This window comes from Bufo bufo, chromosome 9, assembly GCF_905171765.1.
Source record: "Bufo bufo chromosome 9, aBufBuf1.1, whole genome shotgun sequence".
NCBI classification, from domain to species: domain Eukaryota; kingdom Metazoa; phylum Chordata; class Amphibia; order Anura; family Bufonidae; genus Bufo; species Bufo bufo.
Genome location: NC_053397.1, coordinates 126,409,184 through 126,426,540, shown reverse-complemented (window position 1 = coordinate 126,426,540; position 17,357 = coordinate 126,409,184). Strand labels below are relative to the sequence as shown.

General features: G+C 46.7%; 1 protein-coding gene across 7 annotated transcripts in view; it reads right to left on the bottom strand.

Annotated features, from left to right (window-relative positions):
• Positions 1–17,357, bottom strand: part of RBFOX2 (RNA binding fox-1 homolog 2) — a 531,916-nt gene that overhangs the window by 262,459 nt on the left and 252,100 nt on the right. For all 7 annotated transcript variants that reach the window (XR_005774354.1, XM_040408532.1, XM_040408531.1 and 4 more), the window contains one exon: positions 1,889–2,027. Coding sequence is in view for 6 of the 7 variants with exons in the window: in XM_040408532.1 (XP_040264466.1) it covers positions 1,889–2,027 (139 nt within the window). In the remaining variant the exon portion in view is untranslated. The remainder of the gene's footprint in view (positions 1–1,888; positions 2,028–17,357) is intronic.

Genomic DNA, 17,357 nt, shown 5'->3' with positions numbered 1-17,357 from the left:
TGAGGAGCTTGATGATCGCGCAGGCGGTACTGCGCCTGCGCAAGATTTCTGACCGCCTACAGGAAGAAGGACAGGGCATTTCTAGAAGGTAGACGATGACGTGGGGAGGGGGCGGAACCGTTTGCCGGGGCTGTGGGAGGTTATTTCAGGATCAGGAGGCGTTCTTGGGATTCAAATTAAGGCGGGCTGGGCACTGCAGGGGGGCGTCACTGGGCACCAGAGAGGGAAAAAAAAACGCCCCTCTGGGCACCTTTGAGTTTCATTAGCATATCTTAAAAAGGGCATTTTTATCAAAAGGACAAAATGAAATAAAGTAAGAAGACTGCAGGAAATAAGGTACTTTAGTGAACATGGCGATGGTGACCGCTTAAAATGCTAAAAGCAGGTGACAGATTCCCTTTAACTCTTAGCAACTTAATATTTCTAATTTGTAAAACCATGCAAAAAGTTTCTCATGTCTAAATCGCTCTAAAGCTTAATTCCTTTTTTTTCTCAGAAAGATGCAGTGAATAGAACATCTATGCCTGTGGTTATTCATACATCATTCCACTTTGCTCACCCAGTTATTATGTATGAGGCCACATTTCATGCGTGTCAGCTATGACTGGTCACACACAAACACAGAGGTGCAGTTATTGACAAGCTATATAAACAAGCCTCCTCCCCGCTCCCACAACCCAGCCCTTCATTTTACATCTAGGAAGACCATTTTAATCTTTAAAAAATAACAGATCAGATTAAAGGGTTTCTGTCACCCCATTAAACCGTTTTTTTTTTTTTCTTTAATAATAATCCCAATAGTGCGATCTCATGATACATAATCAAATTAATAATTTTGGTTCAGTAGATTTTGCTAAAAAACGATTTTTAAAATATGCTAATTACCTTGCTACCAGCAAGTAGGGCGGCTACTTGCTGGTAGCAGCCGCATCCTCCGATGGTAATGACGCCCCCTCGGCATGCTGATTGACAGGGCCAGGGAAGGTAATCCTTTTCTGCTGGCGCTGTTAGAATATGAAATATCGCGCCTGCGCCGTACCTGGCTTCAATCGGCGCAGGCGCACTGAGAGGCGGCCGCTCTGCTCGACCGCTCCATCCTCAATGCGCCTGCGTCGATGACGTCATCGCATACACCCGGAAGAGAAGACGCTGGCGTCTTCTCTTCCGGGTGTATGCGATGACGTCATCGACGCAGGCGCATTGAGGATGGAGTGGTCGAGCAGAGCGGCCGCCTCTCAGTGCGCCTGCGCCGATTGAAGCCAGGTACGGCGCAGGCGCGAGATTTCAAATTCTAACAGCGCCAGCAGAAAAGGATTACCTTCCCTGGCCCTGTCAATCAGCATGCCGAGGGGGCGTCATTACCATCGGAGGATGCGGCTGCTACCAGCAAGTAGCCGCCCTACTTGCTGGTAGCATGGTAATTAGCATATTTTAAAAATCGTTTTTTAGCAAAATCTACTGAACCAAAATTATTAATTTGATTATGTATCATGAGATCGCACTATAGGGATTATTATTAAAGAAAAAAAAAAAAAACGGTTTAATGGGGTGACAGAAACCCTTTAAGTTTTCTCTATTGGATGAATGGATCAGTATGCACTCACTTTCTATCTGAATGTAGAACACTATACAAGGTGTGAATTATTTGTGATTATTTGATACTTGGTGCTAAGGAGGAATAGCTTGTGTGTAAACAAGGATGCATGTTGCAATTTATATAAACTTGTTAATATTTACTCAACCAGTTTGTTTAAATATCATGAATGACACCAGCAGTATAACTGACAATGGGTGTCTAGCATCTACTGATAGGTCTGCCTGGTTGACTGTTAATCTTAGGGTTATTTCTTCCACAGTTATCCCTCTGATATTTAAGACTTCAACTTACCCTGGGTAGGTTGGGATGGCAGTAGGTGGCACTGCTCGCACAGCCCCATACACAGTCCTCCCACGTCCCCTTAAGTGTGCACCTCTAAAGGCTGCAGCTGTGGTAGCTGCTGCCGCCGTAGGGTAAGGAAAACCAGGTACTGCAGAAGAAAAAACAAGTGACAGAAGTACAAAAATGAGACATCATTAAGGCTTATCAGGCAAAGCTGTGTCATGCTTACTATTACTGTAAGCTGAGGCTGCTCTGCAACATGAAAGTCACGTGACTTTGGATCCAATGATTGTCAATGTGAGTAAGATACATGGTATGCCACAATTAGACTTGGTTACATATTTATAGAGGAAAATAACCAACTATGTCTGAATGGCAAAAGTATGTTAACCACCTCAGCCCCCCTAGCTTAAACACCCTTAATGACCAGGCCACTTTTTACACTTCAGCACTACTTTCACCGTTTATTGCTTGGTCATGCAACTTACCACCCAAATGAATTTTACCTCCTTTTCTTCTCACTAATAGAGCTTTCATTTGGTGGTATTTTATTGCTGCTGACATTTTTACTTTTTTTGTTATTAATCGAAATTTAACAAAATTTTTGCAAAAAAATGACATTTTTCACTTTCAGTTGTAAATTTAAAAAAAAAAAAAAAAAATTTCTCTAAATTTATTGTTCTACATGTCTTTGATAAAGAAAAATGTTTGGGTAAAAAAAAATGGTTTGGGTAAAAGTTATAGCGTTTACAAACTATGGTACAAAAATGTGAATTTCCGCTTTTTGAAGCAGCTCTGACTTTCTGAGCACCTGTCATGCTTCCTGAGGTTCTACAATGGCCAGACAGTACAAACACCCCACAAATGACCCCATTTCGGAAAGTAGACACCCTAAGGTATTCGCTGATGGGCATAGTGAGTTCATAGAACTTTTTATTTTTTGTCACAAGTTAGCGGAAAATGATGATTTTTATTTTTTTATTTTTTCCTTACAAAGTCTCATATTCCACTAACTTGTGACAAAAAATAAAAACTTCCATGAACTCACTATGCCCCTCACGAAATACCTTGGGGTGTCTTCTTTCCAAAATGGGGTCACTTGTGGGGTAGTTATACTGCCCTGGCAGTCTAGGGGCCCTAATGTGTGGTAAGTAGTTTGAAATCAAAATGTGTAAAAAATGACCTGTGAAATCCGAAAGGTGCTCTTTGGAATGTGGTCCCCTTTGCCCACCTAGGCTGCAAAAAAGTGTCACACATGTGGTATCTCCGTACTCAGGAGAAGTTGGGCAATGTGTTTTGGGGTGTCATTTTACATATACCCATGCTGGGTGAGAAATATCTCGGCAAAAGACAACTTTTCCCATTTTTTTTATACAAAGTTGGCATTTGACCAAGATATTTATCTCATCCAGCATGGGTATATGCAAAATGACACCCCAAAACACATTCCCCAACTTCTCCTGAGTACGGCGATACCAGATGTGTGACACTTTTTTGCAGCCTAGATGCGCAAAGGGGCCCACATTCCTTTTAGGAGGGCATTTTTAGACATTTGGATCCCAGACTTCTTCTCACGCTTTAGGGCCCCTAAAATGCCAGGGCAGTATAAATACCCCACATGTGACCCCATTTTGGAAAGAAGACACCCGAAGGTATTCAATGAGGGGCATGGCGAGTTCATAGAAATTTTTTCTTTTTTGCCACAAGTTAGCGGAAATTTTTAATTTTTTTTTCTCACAAAGTCTCCCTTTCCGCTAACTTGGGACAAAAATTTCAATCTTTCATGGACTCATTATGCCCCTCAGTGAATACCTTGGGGTGTCTTCTTTCCAAAATGGGGTCATTTGTGGGGTGTTTTCACTGCCCTGGCATTTGAGGGTCTCCGCAATCATTACATGTATGGCCAGCATTAGGAGATTCTGTTATTCTCCTTATATTGAGCATACGGGTAATGAGATATTTTTTTTTGTTCAGCCTCTGGGTTGAAAGAAAAAATGAACGGCACAGATTTCTTCATTCGCATCGATCAATGTGGATGAAAAAATCTCTGCCAAAAAAAGAAAAGGAGGGGGAAAGGCGTCTGCCAGGACATAGGAGCTCCGCCCAACATCCATACCTGTGGCGAAACCAACCTCGCCACTGGGTTTTGGAGAGGCCTGGCTGCTGGCCTCTTGCCCCAGGATTATGGGCCATATACTAGCTTTTAAACCCCTGAACCTATTCAAGTGAATTTTGGATAGATTTGTCCCCAAGTTATACTGTTTAAATTGATGTAAGTTATATGTATGGCCAATGTAAACTCACAAAGTTGTAACAATTTATAATAAGTGTAACTTGTCAGCTTGGGAGGAAAATGCTAGGTGTGTTTCTATTGTGCCATTGTCCCATTGTGTGTTTAAAGGGTGATGTCTGTCCTATTGTCTGCACATGTGTATTGGTGACTTCTCTTTGTCTTGAGAGATAATTGGATTACGCCTCGGGTGTCTCCAGGGCAGAGAGGAGGAAACCATGATGCATTGTGGGGATGTATTGTCAATGTGTATCCTACAGTGCTGCATATCTGTCCTATGTCACAAGTCTTCCTTCTGGTCCCCTAGGGGCGTGTACTTGCATTGTATGTGTTGTAACATATTGATTGGCTGTATTTCAAACCCCTGTGGGCGGACCTGTATTTGCAACAACTGTAATAAAAACCAGGCTGGGTGTGCCAGCACCTCAGACCACTGCTTGACCCTCAACACGGAGCCTTGTCTCGTTATTGGGGGGATCCGCTGTATGCTGTTGGAGACTGATTGCCAGGAGTGTAAGCTGATTCCTGTTCGTCTGCTAGCAGCTATTCGTGAGGTTCCAGTGTGGAGTGCTACTTTGTATCCAGTTCAGGGGTTTGGTGTTCTGCAGTAGCTGTGCCTGTCTCTCAGAAAGGGGCATATCGCCTGAACGGATTTTAACCCCTTGTCTGCTGAAACGGTCTGTTACAATACCCACTTAGCTCGTATGCCCTGGCAAACCCGATTTCTCCATTCACATCAATCGATGAATAAATCATTGCCGGGATTTTTATTATTATATATATATATATATATATATATATATATATATATATATACATACATACATACATATACACACACACATACATACACACACATATATACAAAGTGTTTGCCAAAGTATATGAACACCGCCGCCTCCTCAGCTCATATGCCTCGGCAGACGTATCTTTTACTGCAGAGGAGAAATCTCGTCTTGCAGCGCCGCATACACCGACTTTTGTGTAATCTGACAGCAGCGCAATGCTTCTGTCAGAATGCACATCAGTGCTGCAGCAGTCAATCGGTTGGTCCACCTGGAAGGTAAAAAAAACAAAAGAAAAAACCAGGCCGCAACGCAATAAATTTATTAACTTTATAATAACATTTTAACGGAACATATAAACTTTTTTTTAACTTTTTGAACTGAACGTTAACTTTTTTGCTTACCAGTGTTTTTTTTGTTTTTTTTTTTACCTTTATAGGACAAACCTCTCCTTCCCCATGGGACAATGTGCAAAGCGCAAATCGCCCAAAGATGTGGCGAAGTACATTATGCACTTTATCCCAGGTGAAAGGAGAGGTTTGCAGCAGCTGTGAGTGAAAGGGCCCTAATAGCCCTGTGTGCCTGTCCTGTGAGATGCAATCCCTATTCTAAGTGTACCTGTGTGTGGTACTTCTGGAAACACTCCCCTAAGCATAGGGCAGGGTGGTCAGGGCAGTCAGGACAGAAATAGCGGGTGTCTCGCCTTAGTCCACTCCTGCTACAGACACTACATCTTTTTTGGGGTGACGGTTGGGTTGAGGTACCAGCAACGACATTGGGGAAATGTCGCTCGTGTAGACGGCTCACTACACTGGTGGTTGGGGCCACGGAACCTCCTGGATACAGGAGGTTCGCGATGATCTCTTCCTGAAATTTGAGGAAGGATCCTGTTCTCCCAGCCTTACTGTAGAGAACAAAACTATTGGTCATCGCCAATTGAATCAAATATACAGACACCTTCTTATACCAGCGTCTGGTGCGTCGTGAAACTAAATAGGGAGCCAACATCTGGTCATTGAAGTCCACCCCTCCCATGAGCGCATTATAGTCGGGGACTGAGAGGGGCTTTTCAATGACACTGGTTGCCCATTCTATTTGTATTGTCGTGTCTGCATGAATGGAGGAGAGCATGTAAACGTCACGCTTGTCTCTCCATTTCACCGCGAGCAGTTCTTCGTTACACAAGGCAGCCCTCTCCCCCCTTGCAAGACGGGTGGTAACGAGCCGTGGGGGAAGCCCCGGCGACTAGGTCGCACGGTGCCACAGCAGCCAATCTGTTCTAGGAACAAATGCCTGAAGAGGGGCACACTTGTGTAAAAATTGTCCACATAAAGATGGTACCCCTTGCCAAATAAGGGTCACACCAAGTCCCAGACTATCTTCCCACTGCTCCCCAGGTAGTCAGGGCAACCGACCGGCTCCAGGGTCTGATCTTTTCCCTCATAGATCCGAAATTTGTGGGTATAGCCTGTGGCCCTTTCACAGAGCTTATACAATTTGACCCCATACCGGGCGCGCTTGCTTGGGATGTATTGTTTGAAGCCAAGGCGCCCGGTAAAATGTATAAGGGACTCGTCTACGCAGATGTTTTGCTCAGGGGTATACAAATCAGAAAATTTCTGGTTGAAGTGGTCTATGAAAGGCCGAATTTTGTGGAGTCGGTCAAAAGCTGGGTGGCATCTGGGACGGGAGGTGGTGTTGTCGCTAAAGTGCAGGAAACGCAGGATGGCCTCAAATCGTGCCCTGGACATAGCAGCAGAGAACATGGGCATGTGATGAATTGGGTTCGTGGACCAATATGACCGAAATTTATGCTTTTTGGTTAGACCCATGTTGATGAGAAGGCCCAGAAATTTTTTTAATTCGGAAACTTGGGACTGGTTTCCACCGGAAAGGCTGGGCATGAAAGCTTCCCGGGTTGGCGGCTATAAATTGAGTGGCATACCGATTTGTTTCTGCCACAACTAAGTCCAAGAGCTCCGCAGTCAAGAACAGCTCAAAAAATCCCAGTGCCGAACCGATCTGAGCTGTCTCAACCCGAACTCCAGACTGGGCGGTGAAAGGGGGAACTACAGGTGCGGCTGAAGTTGGGGACTGCCAATCAGGGTTTGCCAGCACCTCAGGGACTCTAGGGGCTCTACGAGCCTGTCTGTGCGGTGGCTGCGATGGGGTAACTATTGCACGTGCCACCGTACCAGCTTCAACTGCCCTTCTGGTGCTCGCCACTTCACCATGTTGTCCGGCAGTGCTGGTACTAGGTCCAGGGAGGGCTGCGCTGCTGGTGTATGCCTCACCGCGTGATCCGACAGCGCCAGCCCCACTCTGCTGCCCTTGAAGCGGATCCTGCGCAACCTGTGGTCTAGCAACAAGGGGCCGGGTACGCCTGGTGCTATCATGGACCTCAACCTCCTCGTCCGAACTTTGAGTCAGACTGCCACTGCTTTCTACAGGTTCATATTCTGACCCGCTAGATTCGTCAGATGAGGGTTCCCATTCCTCATCCGACTGGGTTTATCGCCGCAGCGCTTGTAAAGTGATTGTGCAGTGATAAAAAAAAAAATACATTTTTGGCACTGCGGCGGGGCGGGCGTGGGTTAACGCACGTGTGGGCGACCGATCAGGCCTGATCGGGCAAACACTACGTTTTGGGTGGAGGGCGACCTAAGGTGACACTAATACTATTATAGATCTGACTGATCAGTTTTGATCGCTTACAGATACTATAAAAGTACAAATGCTGATTAGTGATACGCTAATCAACGAATCAGTAACTGCAGTGCGGTGGGCTGGGCGCTAACTGACGCTAACTACCTAACCAAGGGGCCTAAACTATCCTAAAACCTAACAGTCAATACTAGTGAAAAAAAAATGTCACCGTTTACACTGATCACTTTTTTCCCTTTCACTAGTGATTGACAGGGGCGATCAAGGGGTGATCAAGGGGTTAATTGGGGTGATGGGGGGTGATCTGGGGGCTAAGTGTGGTGTTGGTGGGTACTCACTGTTTTATCTGCTCCTCTGCTGGAACCAACCGACCAAAAGGACCAGCAGAGGAGCAGAGAAGCCATTTATAAATATAAGGTGTTAGATGGCTTGTGATTCGATTTTTTTAAAATCAGCAACCTGCCAGCAACGATCATTGGCTGGCAGGTTGCTGATTAAATACTCCTTGAACTTTTGTCGGCCCGCGATGCGCATGCGCGGGCCGGCTTTGAGCGAAATCTCGCGTCTCGCGAGATGACGCGTATATGCGTGACTCTGCCTGCAGCTGCCACCTCCGGAATGCGATCCTGCGTTAGGCGGTCAAGGAGTCACTGTACTTTCACACAATTTCATGTAATAGAGAATGGTTTATATAGCAAATTTAAAAATCATTTAATTTTACCTGAAAAAAAAAAAAAAATAAGTCATGGTGACTAGGGGCCTCACCTCCAACTAATTTGCAGTCCACTGCCTATTGACAAGCAAAATCCATCCCTAGTAACAGATACACATAAGATACTTCCAATAACAACTAACAGATTTTCCACAATATACCTTTTTTGTACACTCACTTTTGTACATAATTGGACTTTAAACTAAGTGGCCCTGAAAAAAATAAAAGTGGCTCCATGTTGTAGGCGGGGCAACACAAGTAGGCAGGGATAACAGAAGTAGACAGGGCAGCAATACTGTAGTGCAGAACCAAATGCCCCAGAGCAGCACAAAAATACCACCTTGGCAGAACCAAATACCACAATGCAGCACAAAATCCTGCCGTCCACGCCACAGTATGAAACCATTATGCTCATACGTTAAAAAGGGTTTCTGCACTTTGGTTAAACTGATGATCTATCCCCTGGATAGATCATCAGCATCTGATCGGCAGGGGGTCTGACCCCCAGGACCCCTGCCGATCAGCTGTTTGAGAAGGCAGCGGCGCTCCAGGAGCGCCACGGCCTTCTCACTGTTTACCGCTGGCCGAGTGACATCACGACTTGTATTAACTGGCCTGGGCGGGGCTAAGCTCCATTCAAGGGAATGCAGCTTAGTCTCGTCCAGGCCAGTGATACTAGCCTGCGGTAAACAGTGAGAAGGCCGCGGCGCTGCTGTAGCGCCACTGCCTTCTCCAACAGCTGATCGGCGAGGGTCCCGGGTGTCAGACCCCTGCCGATCAGATGCTGATTACCTATCCAGAGGATAGATCAGTTTAACCAAAAGTGCAGAACCCTTTAATTAATGCTGAGAGCATTAGATAGTTATGTACCCAGCTGGCGGCCATAAGGAGGCCTTGGGTGGCCCCCTGGGCATAGGCGCACCGGGAAGTTTCACTCACTGTAGGAGCTGTGCCAGGTCCGCCTGTGCCTTCGTGTCTCATTTATTGCACATAGATCTTTGAATCAGACCCATTATGAGGCTGGATTACACCAAGCAGAAGGTGGGGTGTATTTGCATGTATAATATTGTATAGTGTGAAACTTGTTATTGTGCAGAAATTACCACGGATTGCTTCTTGGAAAAAAAAAAAAAATGACAGACAATAAGGTGCTTTTAAAGGGAGTCTTTCACCTAAACTGACCATTATAGAACACTAACACCATGACCTGTATTATAGTCCCCATATTGGAATGCTACTTACCGTATAGCTGTCCGTCGCTTATTTTTGCTAAACAACACTTTTATTCAATATGTTAATTAGGTTCTGAAGGTGCCCAGGCGTGGCGTTTAAGCGGCCAGTGCCCAGGCCCCTCATCGCTTTTCATATGAAACCCCTCCCCTTTCACCCCTCTGGCCCGCCCTAGGTTCTTCAGAAATCCAGCGCCAGCGCCGTTCACAAGATTCGCCGCGCCTGCGCAGTTCATTCCCCATTATGGGCAGAGGCACAAGGCCAGCTAGATGTACGGGCCAGCACATGCGCATTAAACGCTCTTGTGCCTCTGCCCATAATGGGGAATGAAGTGCACAGGCACGGCAACGGCGCTGGATATCTGAAGAACCTAGGGCGGGTCAGAGGGGTGAAAGGGGAGGGGATCCATATGAAAAGCAACAAGGGGCCTGGGCACCGGCCACTTGAGCGCCGCCCCTGGGCACCTTCAGAACCTAATTAACATTGAATAAAAGTGTTTAGCGAAAATAAATGACGGACAGCTATACGGTAAGTAGCATTCCAATATGGGGACTATAATGCAGATCATGGTGTTAGTGTTCTATAATAGTCAGTTTAGGTGAAAGACTCTCTTTAAATGTAATGGAGGGATCTCCAGATCCACGGTTTCAAGCCAAAACTTTTGTTACTGATGTAATTTCAGTCAAGAAGATCTTTAAGTCCCAAGGGAAATGTATGCTAGTTTTTGTGGCCTGCTAGATAGTAGAACGATATACAAAGAGCAAAGTGAAATTTTGCAAAACAAACTTGTGTCTTGATGAGTTATATAGATATATAAAATGCAGTCATTAATAAAACTGGTGTAAAGTATAACTGGCTTAGTCACCATGATGAACGATGGAATCTGATTGGTTTGTATGGGCAACCAAGCCAGTTCTACTTATCAGCTTGATAAATGACCCCTAAGTGTTCTAAATAGCATTAAAAAAGGTCTGCGGAAAATCCTGTTAGTAACCAGTTAATTGTAGCAGAGAACAAATGGTTGAAAATGAGATGCCGAAGACATCAGCAAGCCACATAGTTGGGCTGACTGCTTCCAGGACTACAAATCAGGCTGATCAATCTATAACACAAAAGGTGTGAGACAGTAGAACAGGGTCCAAGTGTCCTCTGTTAAATCTCTTAAAGGGGTGTCCCACGAAAACTTCTCCCGGTCTCCTTGTGGCAGCCAGGCCTCACCCATGGGCAGTACACAAAGTCATAGTCAGTTTTTTCTTCTCCCGCTCAGATTCCCTCCTTCGCTCCAACGTCAGTCATCGATAATGGAATGCATGGCCAGAAAACTCTGCTGATACACAAGCTTAATTCCCACCTAGCCAAGTTACCGGTGGTGCAGTCATTGCCATCCCATTTAGTAGAGTTTGATTCCCTTAGGGTTGTAGCACACAAGAATAAGTCCATTGTGAGAATCACGCTCCATGTGTGAGCGTGACCCTCCGCTCTGGACTTGCAGCAGACGCCATCATGATTTATAATGTTAATGTTCCTCTTATTGAACTTTCTTCTACAGAATCACAGTGACAAAGCTTTCAGTATAATTGTGTACCACTAAGGTCTCGCAATGGACTTTCAGGGAGCTGATGGCATGTGCTCAGAATCACAAAAAACACATCTCTGCCTTCTACTTTCTTGTGGCAGAAAACATGGGCTGCTCCTTGCGATTCTCGCTGTGCGGCAAAGTGCACTCCACAGAGGGCACCTGGAGAAGTCATTATGGGCAGGGACAGTACAGGTCTTTCACAGCTCTTCCGCAATACCGCAACTAGGCCAGGTCCTTTTGACCCCCCTCATGATTGTGTCAGCCTTGCTCCCACACTAGGCACTTATTTGCCACCTCCTCCTCCATGGACATGCTCCCATCCCCAACAGCAGCAGGGCACAGGGCCACTCAAACGTGGCCAAGCCAAGCGTTGCCATGATGTTGTTGTGTTGGAGCTGATCGGCCTGGGCGAGAGTGGCCACACAGACAAGCAGTTGCTACAGCACATCATGCAGCAAAACATCCCTCAGGCCGTCACCTCACCGACTCCAACTGGGCTAGGAGGTCAGCGACAATGGCCAAAACATCTCGGCCACCATGAACCTGGGGGGATATAGCACATGCTTCCCTGCATGGTTAACCTAGTCATGCAATGCTTACACAAGGTCCTAGCAATGTCCAGAAGACAGTTCTCACATTTCAGCCAGTCTTGCACAGCGAGGAACACTGGCGTACCGCCCATAGAGGCAGACTACGCAGTTGCTATGGGGCCCGTGAGTTGAAGGGGCCAGGCCAGGCTGAATGGCCCCGCCTCCTTTCCTACCCGAATACATTCTTCTCTTCCTCTTTGCCCCTGCAGCTGCCCGCCAAATCTTTTAGTCTCATTCACTCTGCTGCTTCGCCTGATGTATCTCTCTTTACAGTTTTACAAGCAGCAGAGCCCGAGGTCCCAGCAAGATTAGCAGCGCTCCACTGCTCTGACCACTGTAACCTGCAGAGCCCGGCCAGGAAGGTAGTGTTTAAATTAAATAGCTGTCAGGACCTTGTGGTTCCCTCTCCAGCATCCCACAACCAGTAGGCACAGACACAGCAGACAGTCAACTCATTCTGTGCTGCAGGGTGGAAGGGAGGGGGACACAGAGTGAGCTTACACTTGGTGTAAACTAGTGTGCTGACTGGTTGGGTCAAGGTGTGTGATGTAGGAATAGCAAAGGGGGGGGGGGGGGGGGGACAGGGGGTCAGTGGTTGTTCTAGTAATAATAATAAAAATAAATATATACACACACACAGCACTATTGACTGCTTAACACAGTGGCCCCCCATAGACCTATGCTTCCAATTCTGAAGGGGAAGGGGGTTCAGTCCCTACCCTTCATTGGCCAATTACTAATAGCCTATTTCTTAGACGCCAATGAGAGGTAGGAGGTACTGAACCCCCCCTTAGAATTTGAAGCATATGTCTATGTAATATATTGCATTTGTGTGGTGCTGTGGCATTGTTTCGATAAGCTTCTGCAATGTCACAAGATTTATTTCCATCCAGTGTTGCATTAATTTTTCACCAATATCTTGCATTGATGATGGTAGAGTCCGACTGCTGAGCAAAACCTTCTCCAGCACATCTCAAAGATTCTCAATGGGGTTAAGGTCTGGACTCTGGTGGCAAATCCATGTGTAAAAATGATGATGTCTCATGCTCCCTGCACAATATTCCAAGATGACAATGCCTGGATTCAGCGGACTCAAATTGTGAAAGAGTGGTTCAGGGAGCATGAGACATAATTTTTACACATGGATTTACACATCAGGGTAGAAAAAATCTATTGATGGAATAACCTGGTCATTCAGTATGTTCAGGTAGCCGGCTGACCTCATTCTTGGAGCACATACTGTTGCTGAACCTAGACCTGACCAACTGCAGCAACCCCAGATCATAGCACTGCCCCCACAGGCTTGTACAGTAGGCACTAGGCATGATGGGTGCATCACTTCATCTGCCTCTCTTCTTACCCTGATGCGCCCATCACTCTGGAACAGGGTATATCTGGACTCAGACCACATGACTTTGCTCCAGAGTCCAATCTTTATGCTCCCTAGCAAATTGAAGCCTTTTCTCTGGTTTGCCTCAATGATTAGTGGTTTTCTTACGGCCACACAGCTGTTCAGTCCCAATCCCTTGAGTTCCCTTCGCATTGTGTGTGTGAAAACGCTCTTACTTTCACTATTAAACATAGCCCTGAGTTCTACTGTTTTTCTTTGATATGATTTCACCAAACGTTTAAGTGATCGCTGATCACGATCATTCAGGATTTTTTTCCCCGCCACATTTCTTCCTCGAATACGATGGGTACCCACTATCCTTCCAGTTTTTAATAATGCGTTGGACAGTTCTTAACCCAATTTTAGTAGTTTCTGCAATATCCTTAGAGGTTTTCTCTCCTTGATGTATGCCAATGATTTGACCCTTCTCAAACAAACTAACATCTTTACCACGACCACGAGATGTGTCTTTCGACATGGTTGTTTAAGAAATGAGAAGCAACTCATTACACCAGTTGGGGTTAAATAACTTATTGCCAGCTGAAAGATAAATCGCCCATGCAGTAATTATCCAATAGGAGTCTCATAACTATAGGCTTAGTTAAATCCAGGTGGCGACTTTTTTTGGACAGGCAGTGTATATATTGTAAGACCTCTTCTTGCTCTGCTACGCAGATGTGTAGCAGGACTGGAGCTAGCTCCAGTTCTGCCATCTTAACCCTTTAGATGTTTCATGGGAACATAAACAGAACGCACATAAAATGTACCCATACTGTTCTTATAAGGCAGGCATCCTCAAACTGCGGCCCTCCAGCTGTGGCAAAACTACAACTCCCAGCATGCCCGAACAGCCTACAGGTATCAGCCTACAGCAGGGCATTGTGGGAGTTGTAGTTTTACAACAGCTAAAGGGCCGCAGTTTGAGGATGCCTGTTATAAGGGCTCATGTACACGGCCGTAGCCATTTTTGCATTCAGTGTGCCGTCCACATCCGACCCGCAAAAAATGTAGATTGGATGCAGACAAAAAAGACGTTTGTGTGCATGAGCCCTTAGGTTAGTGCAAAAATTGTACTTTTTTTTTTAGGGGGGGCGCCAATTCAGAGTTTTGCTATAGGGCCCCATGATTTCTATGTAGGCCCTTGGCAAGGAACACTCTCGGACTTGCAATGACAGAACAGTGACGCTCATAGGCGTGCGCACACGGTGTGCCGGGTGTGCCTTAGCACACCCTAATCAAGCCGACTCAAGGTTCTGTCAGGGCCGGGAAGCACTGAAAGCGCTATACTCCCCTCTTCCTACCTGGTCCTCGGCGCTCCACTGTTACCTCACACTGGGCGCGCCAACACAGCAGACTGTACAAGAGGATTGCAGAGTAAGGGCGGTGAGGAGCAGCAACATCCAGAGCAGGAACGGTAAGTGTTTTTTTTATTTTTATTGGGGGGCTGATATGAGGCTGCTGGGGGGGGGGGGGCTGATATGAGGCTGCTGGAGGGGGGGCTGATATGAGGCTGCTGGGGGGGGGCTGATATGAGGCTGCTGGGGGGGGCTGATATGAGGCTGCTGGGGGGGGCTGATATGAGGCTGCTGGGGGGGGGCTGATATGAGGCTGCTGGGGGGGCTGATATAAGGCTGCTGGGGGGGGCTGATAAGGCTGCTGGGGAGGGGCTGATATAAGGCTGCTGGGGGGGGCTGATATAAGGCTGCGGGGGGGGGCTGATATAAGGCTGCGGGGGGGGGGCTGATATGAGGCTGCTGGGGGGGCTGATATGAGGCTGCTGGGGGGGGGGCTGATATGAGGCTGCTGGGGGGGGGCTGATATGAGGCTGCTGGGGGGGGGCTGATATGAGGCTGCTGGGGGGGGCTGATATGAGGCTGCTGGGGGGGGGGCTGATATGAGGCTGCTGGGGGGGGCTGATATGAGGCTGCTGGGGGGGGCTGATATGAGGCTGCTGGGGGGGGCTGATAAGGCTGCTGGGGAGGGGCTGATATGAGGCTGCTGGGGGGGGCTGATATAAGGCTGCTGGGGGGGGCTGATAAGGCTGCTGGGGAGGGGCTGATATAAGGCTGCTGGGGGGGGGGCTGATATGAGGCTGATATGAGGCTGCTGGGGGGGCTGATATGAGGCTGCTGGGGGGGGGCTGATATGAGGCTGCTGGGGGGGGCTGATATGAGGCTGCTGGGGGGGGCTGATATGAGGCTGCTGGGGGGGGCTGATATGAGGCTGCTGGGGGGGGCTGATATGAGGCTGCTGGGGGGGGCTGATATGAGGCTGCTGGGGGGGGCTGATATGAGGCTGCTGGGGGGCTCTTATCTGAGGTCTAATTGGGGATCATTCAAATTGGGGTCTGATCTGAGGTCTTATTAACATTGGGGGTCTTATTGGGGCTGTCAGCTGAGGTCTGATTAAAATTGGGTGTCTGATTGGTGGTCTGACCTTGGGTGTAATGAAAAATATTTTTTTCTTATTGTCCCTCTCTAAAACCTAGGTGCGTCTTATGGGCCAGAGCGTCATATAGGGCGAAAAATACAGGTACGTTTAAAAATGATTTCTTCTCCCTCCATTATTTTGATAGTGCGGGTCTGTATGCATGTACGCAGAGTGTATTTGTTTGTGTAATAAAAATATATATATATATATATATATTAATATATTAATATATATATATATATATATATACATATATATATATATATATATATATATATATATATATATATATATATAGATATATAGATATATATATATATACACATACACATATACTTTAAACATGCACGCTGCGTGTGTGTTTGTGCTTTAGGGTGCACACCCTAATGCAATAGTCTGCGCACGCCGCTTAATCTGCAACGTTCCAACTTTCTGGAATTCAACATTGCACAAGCTAGAGCATCTGTAGGAGCATCGGAAAGCTCTGTCATGCACCAGATCGCCTCAGCAAGGGAGCATGTGTTTTGGGGTCAGGCAGTAGCAGCTCATCCGAGATGCCTGTCGGATGCTGAAGACCTTCTAAGGAGGCCACAGGGTTTGCAGGCACAAACTATTGTGGCATGAACAATCTCACCCCCCCCCCCCTTTATCTTCAAACAGACTCTCATGCAGCTGGGGACGGCAATGGAAGAAGAACAGCTACTGCATCTTGCTGTCCATCCTGTAGCTGTTAGGGATCCACAAGGAAAAATTCCCATTGGGGAGTAAGAGCATGATAGCGATGCCCAATCGTGTTAGTGAGGGGGGGGGGGGGGTCGGGCGAGGAGCTGGGAAGAACTAGCTCCTCAGGCACGCTGGCGAGAATGGCATCCTGTATGGTGGCTTGCTTACACATGGCAGTGCGTATCTTGTGCATCTGCAGTAGCTTATTTCATACGTCCTTTATTATTCAGGCGTTTCTCTACTTGTATATTGCACGTGGGCAGACCCCAAACCCCTGAAGACGCCTGGTTGGCGAAACATGTCGGGGGGCAGCTAGTGAAGTTAGCATTTTAGCCAGCGATAGCCTGGCCTGTATTCATGTCTGAGAGAGATGCTAGTTAAAGAGCCTAGTCCAGTAAGGTGGCACAGGAGCCTACACACTGTGGGAAGAACAGCGTGCAATATACAAGTAGAGAAATGCCTGAATAATAAAGGACGTATGAAATAAGCTACTGCAGATGCACAGAGCCACCTAGTGGACGGACTCTATAATCATAGACTATATTGTGATAATTACCAACAGGCAGGCAGGCTATGCTGATAATTTTAACTATAGGGTTAATATAGAGTTCTAAGTAAGTTATTTTATGGACAAGGAATAAAAGCTATTTTTTAGAATCACTAACACGTGTCAATCCAGGGACACTGATGGTCCTAGTGGCCAATTGTAAATAATATAAGAGTGTAGGTAGGTCTGAACCTGGCCATTGAGGCAGCAGGTTTTGCTTACAGATTTGCCTGGTGCGGCATGTAAAAACTGCTCCACGTTGCGGAGACTGAACTGGCGGCTGCTGTGGTTTCTGCTTCTTTTGGTTGAGTGATTCTGTGAGTGACTGAGAAGGGCCTCACTTTTAGACACACTGGTGGCAAGCGTCTGATCGCTGAAAGCTGCGGCAAGCTGCGTCTACAGTATTTCCTGGTAATAATGTAATTTGGTCTCCCTTTCGGAGGGAGCAAAACAATCCCCAATTTTGCTTTGATAAAGCATAGCTTTTTAGTTAGACTAGATGATGTCAAAGATACGCACTGCCATGTGTAAGCAAGCC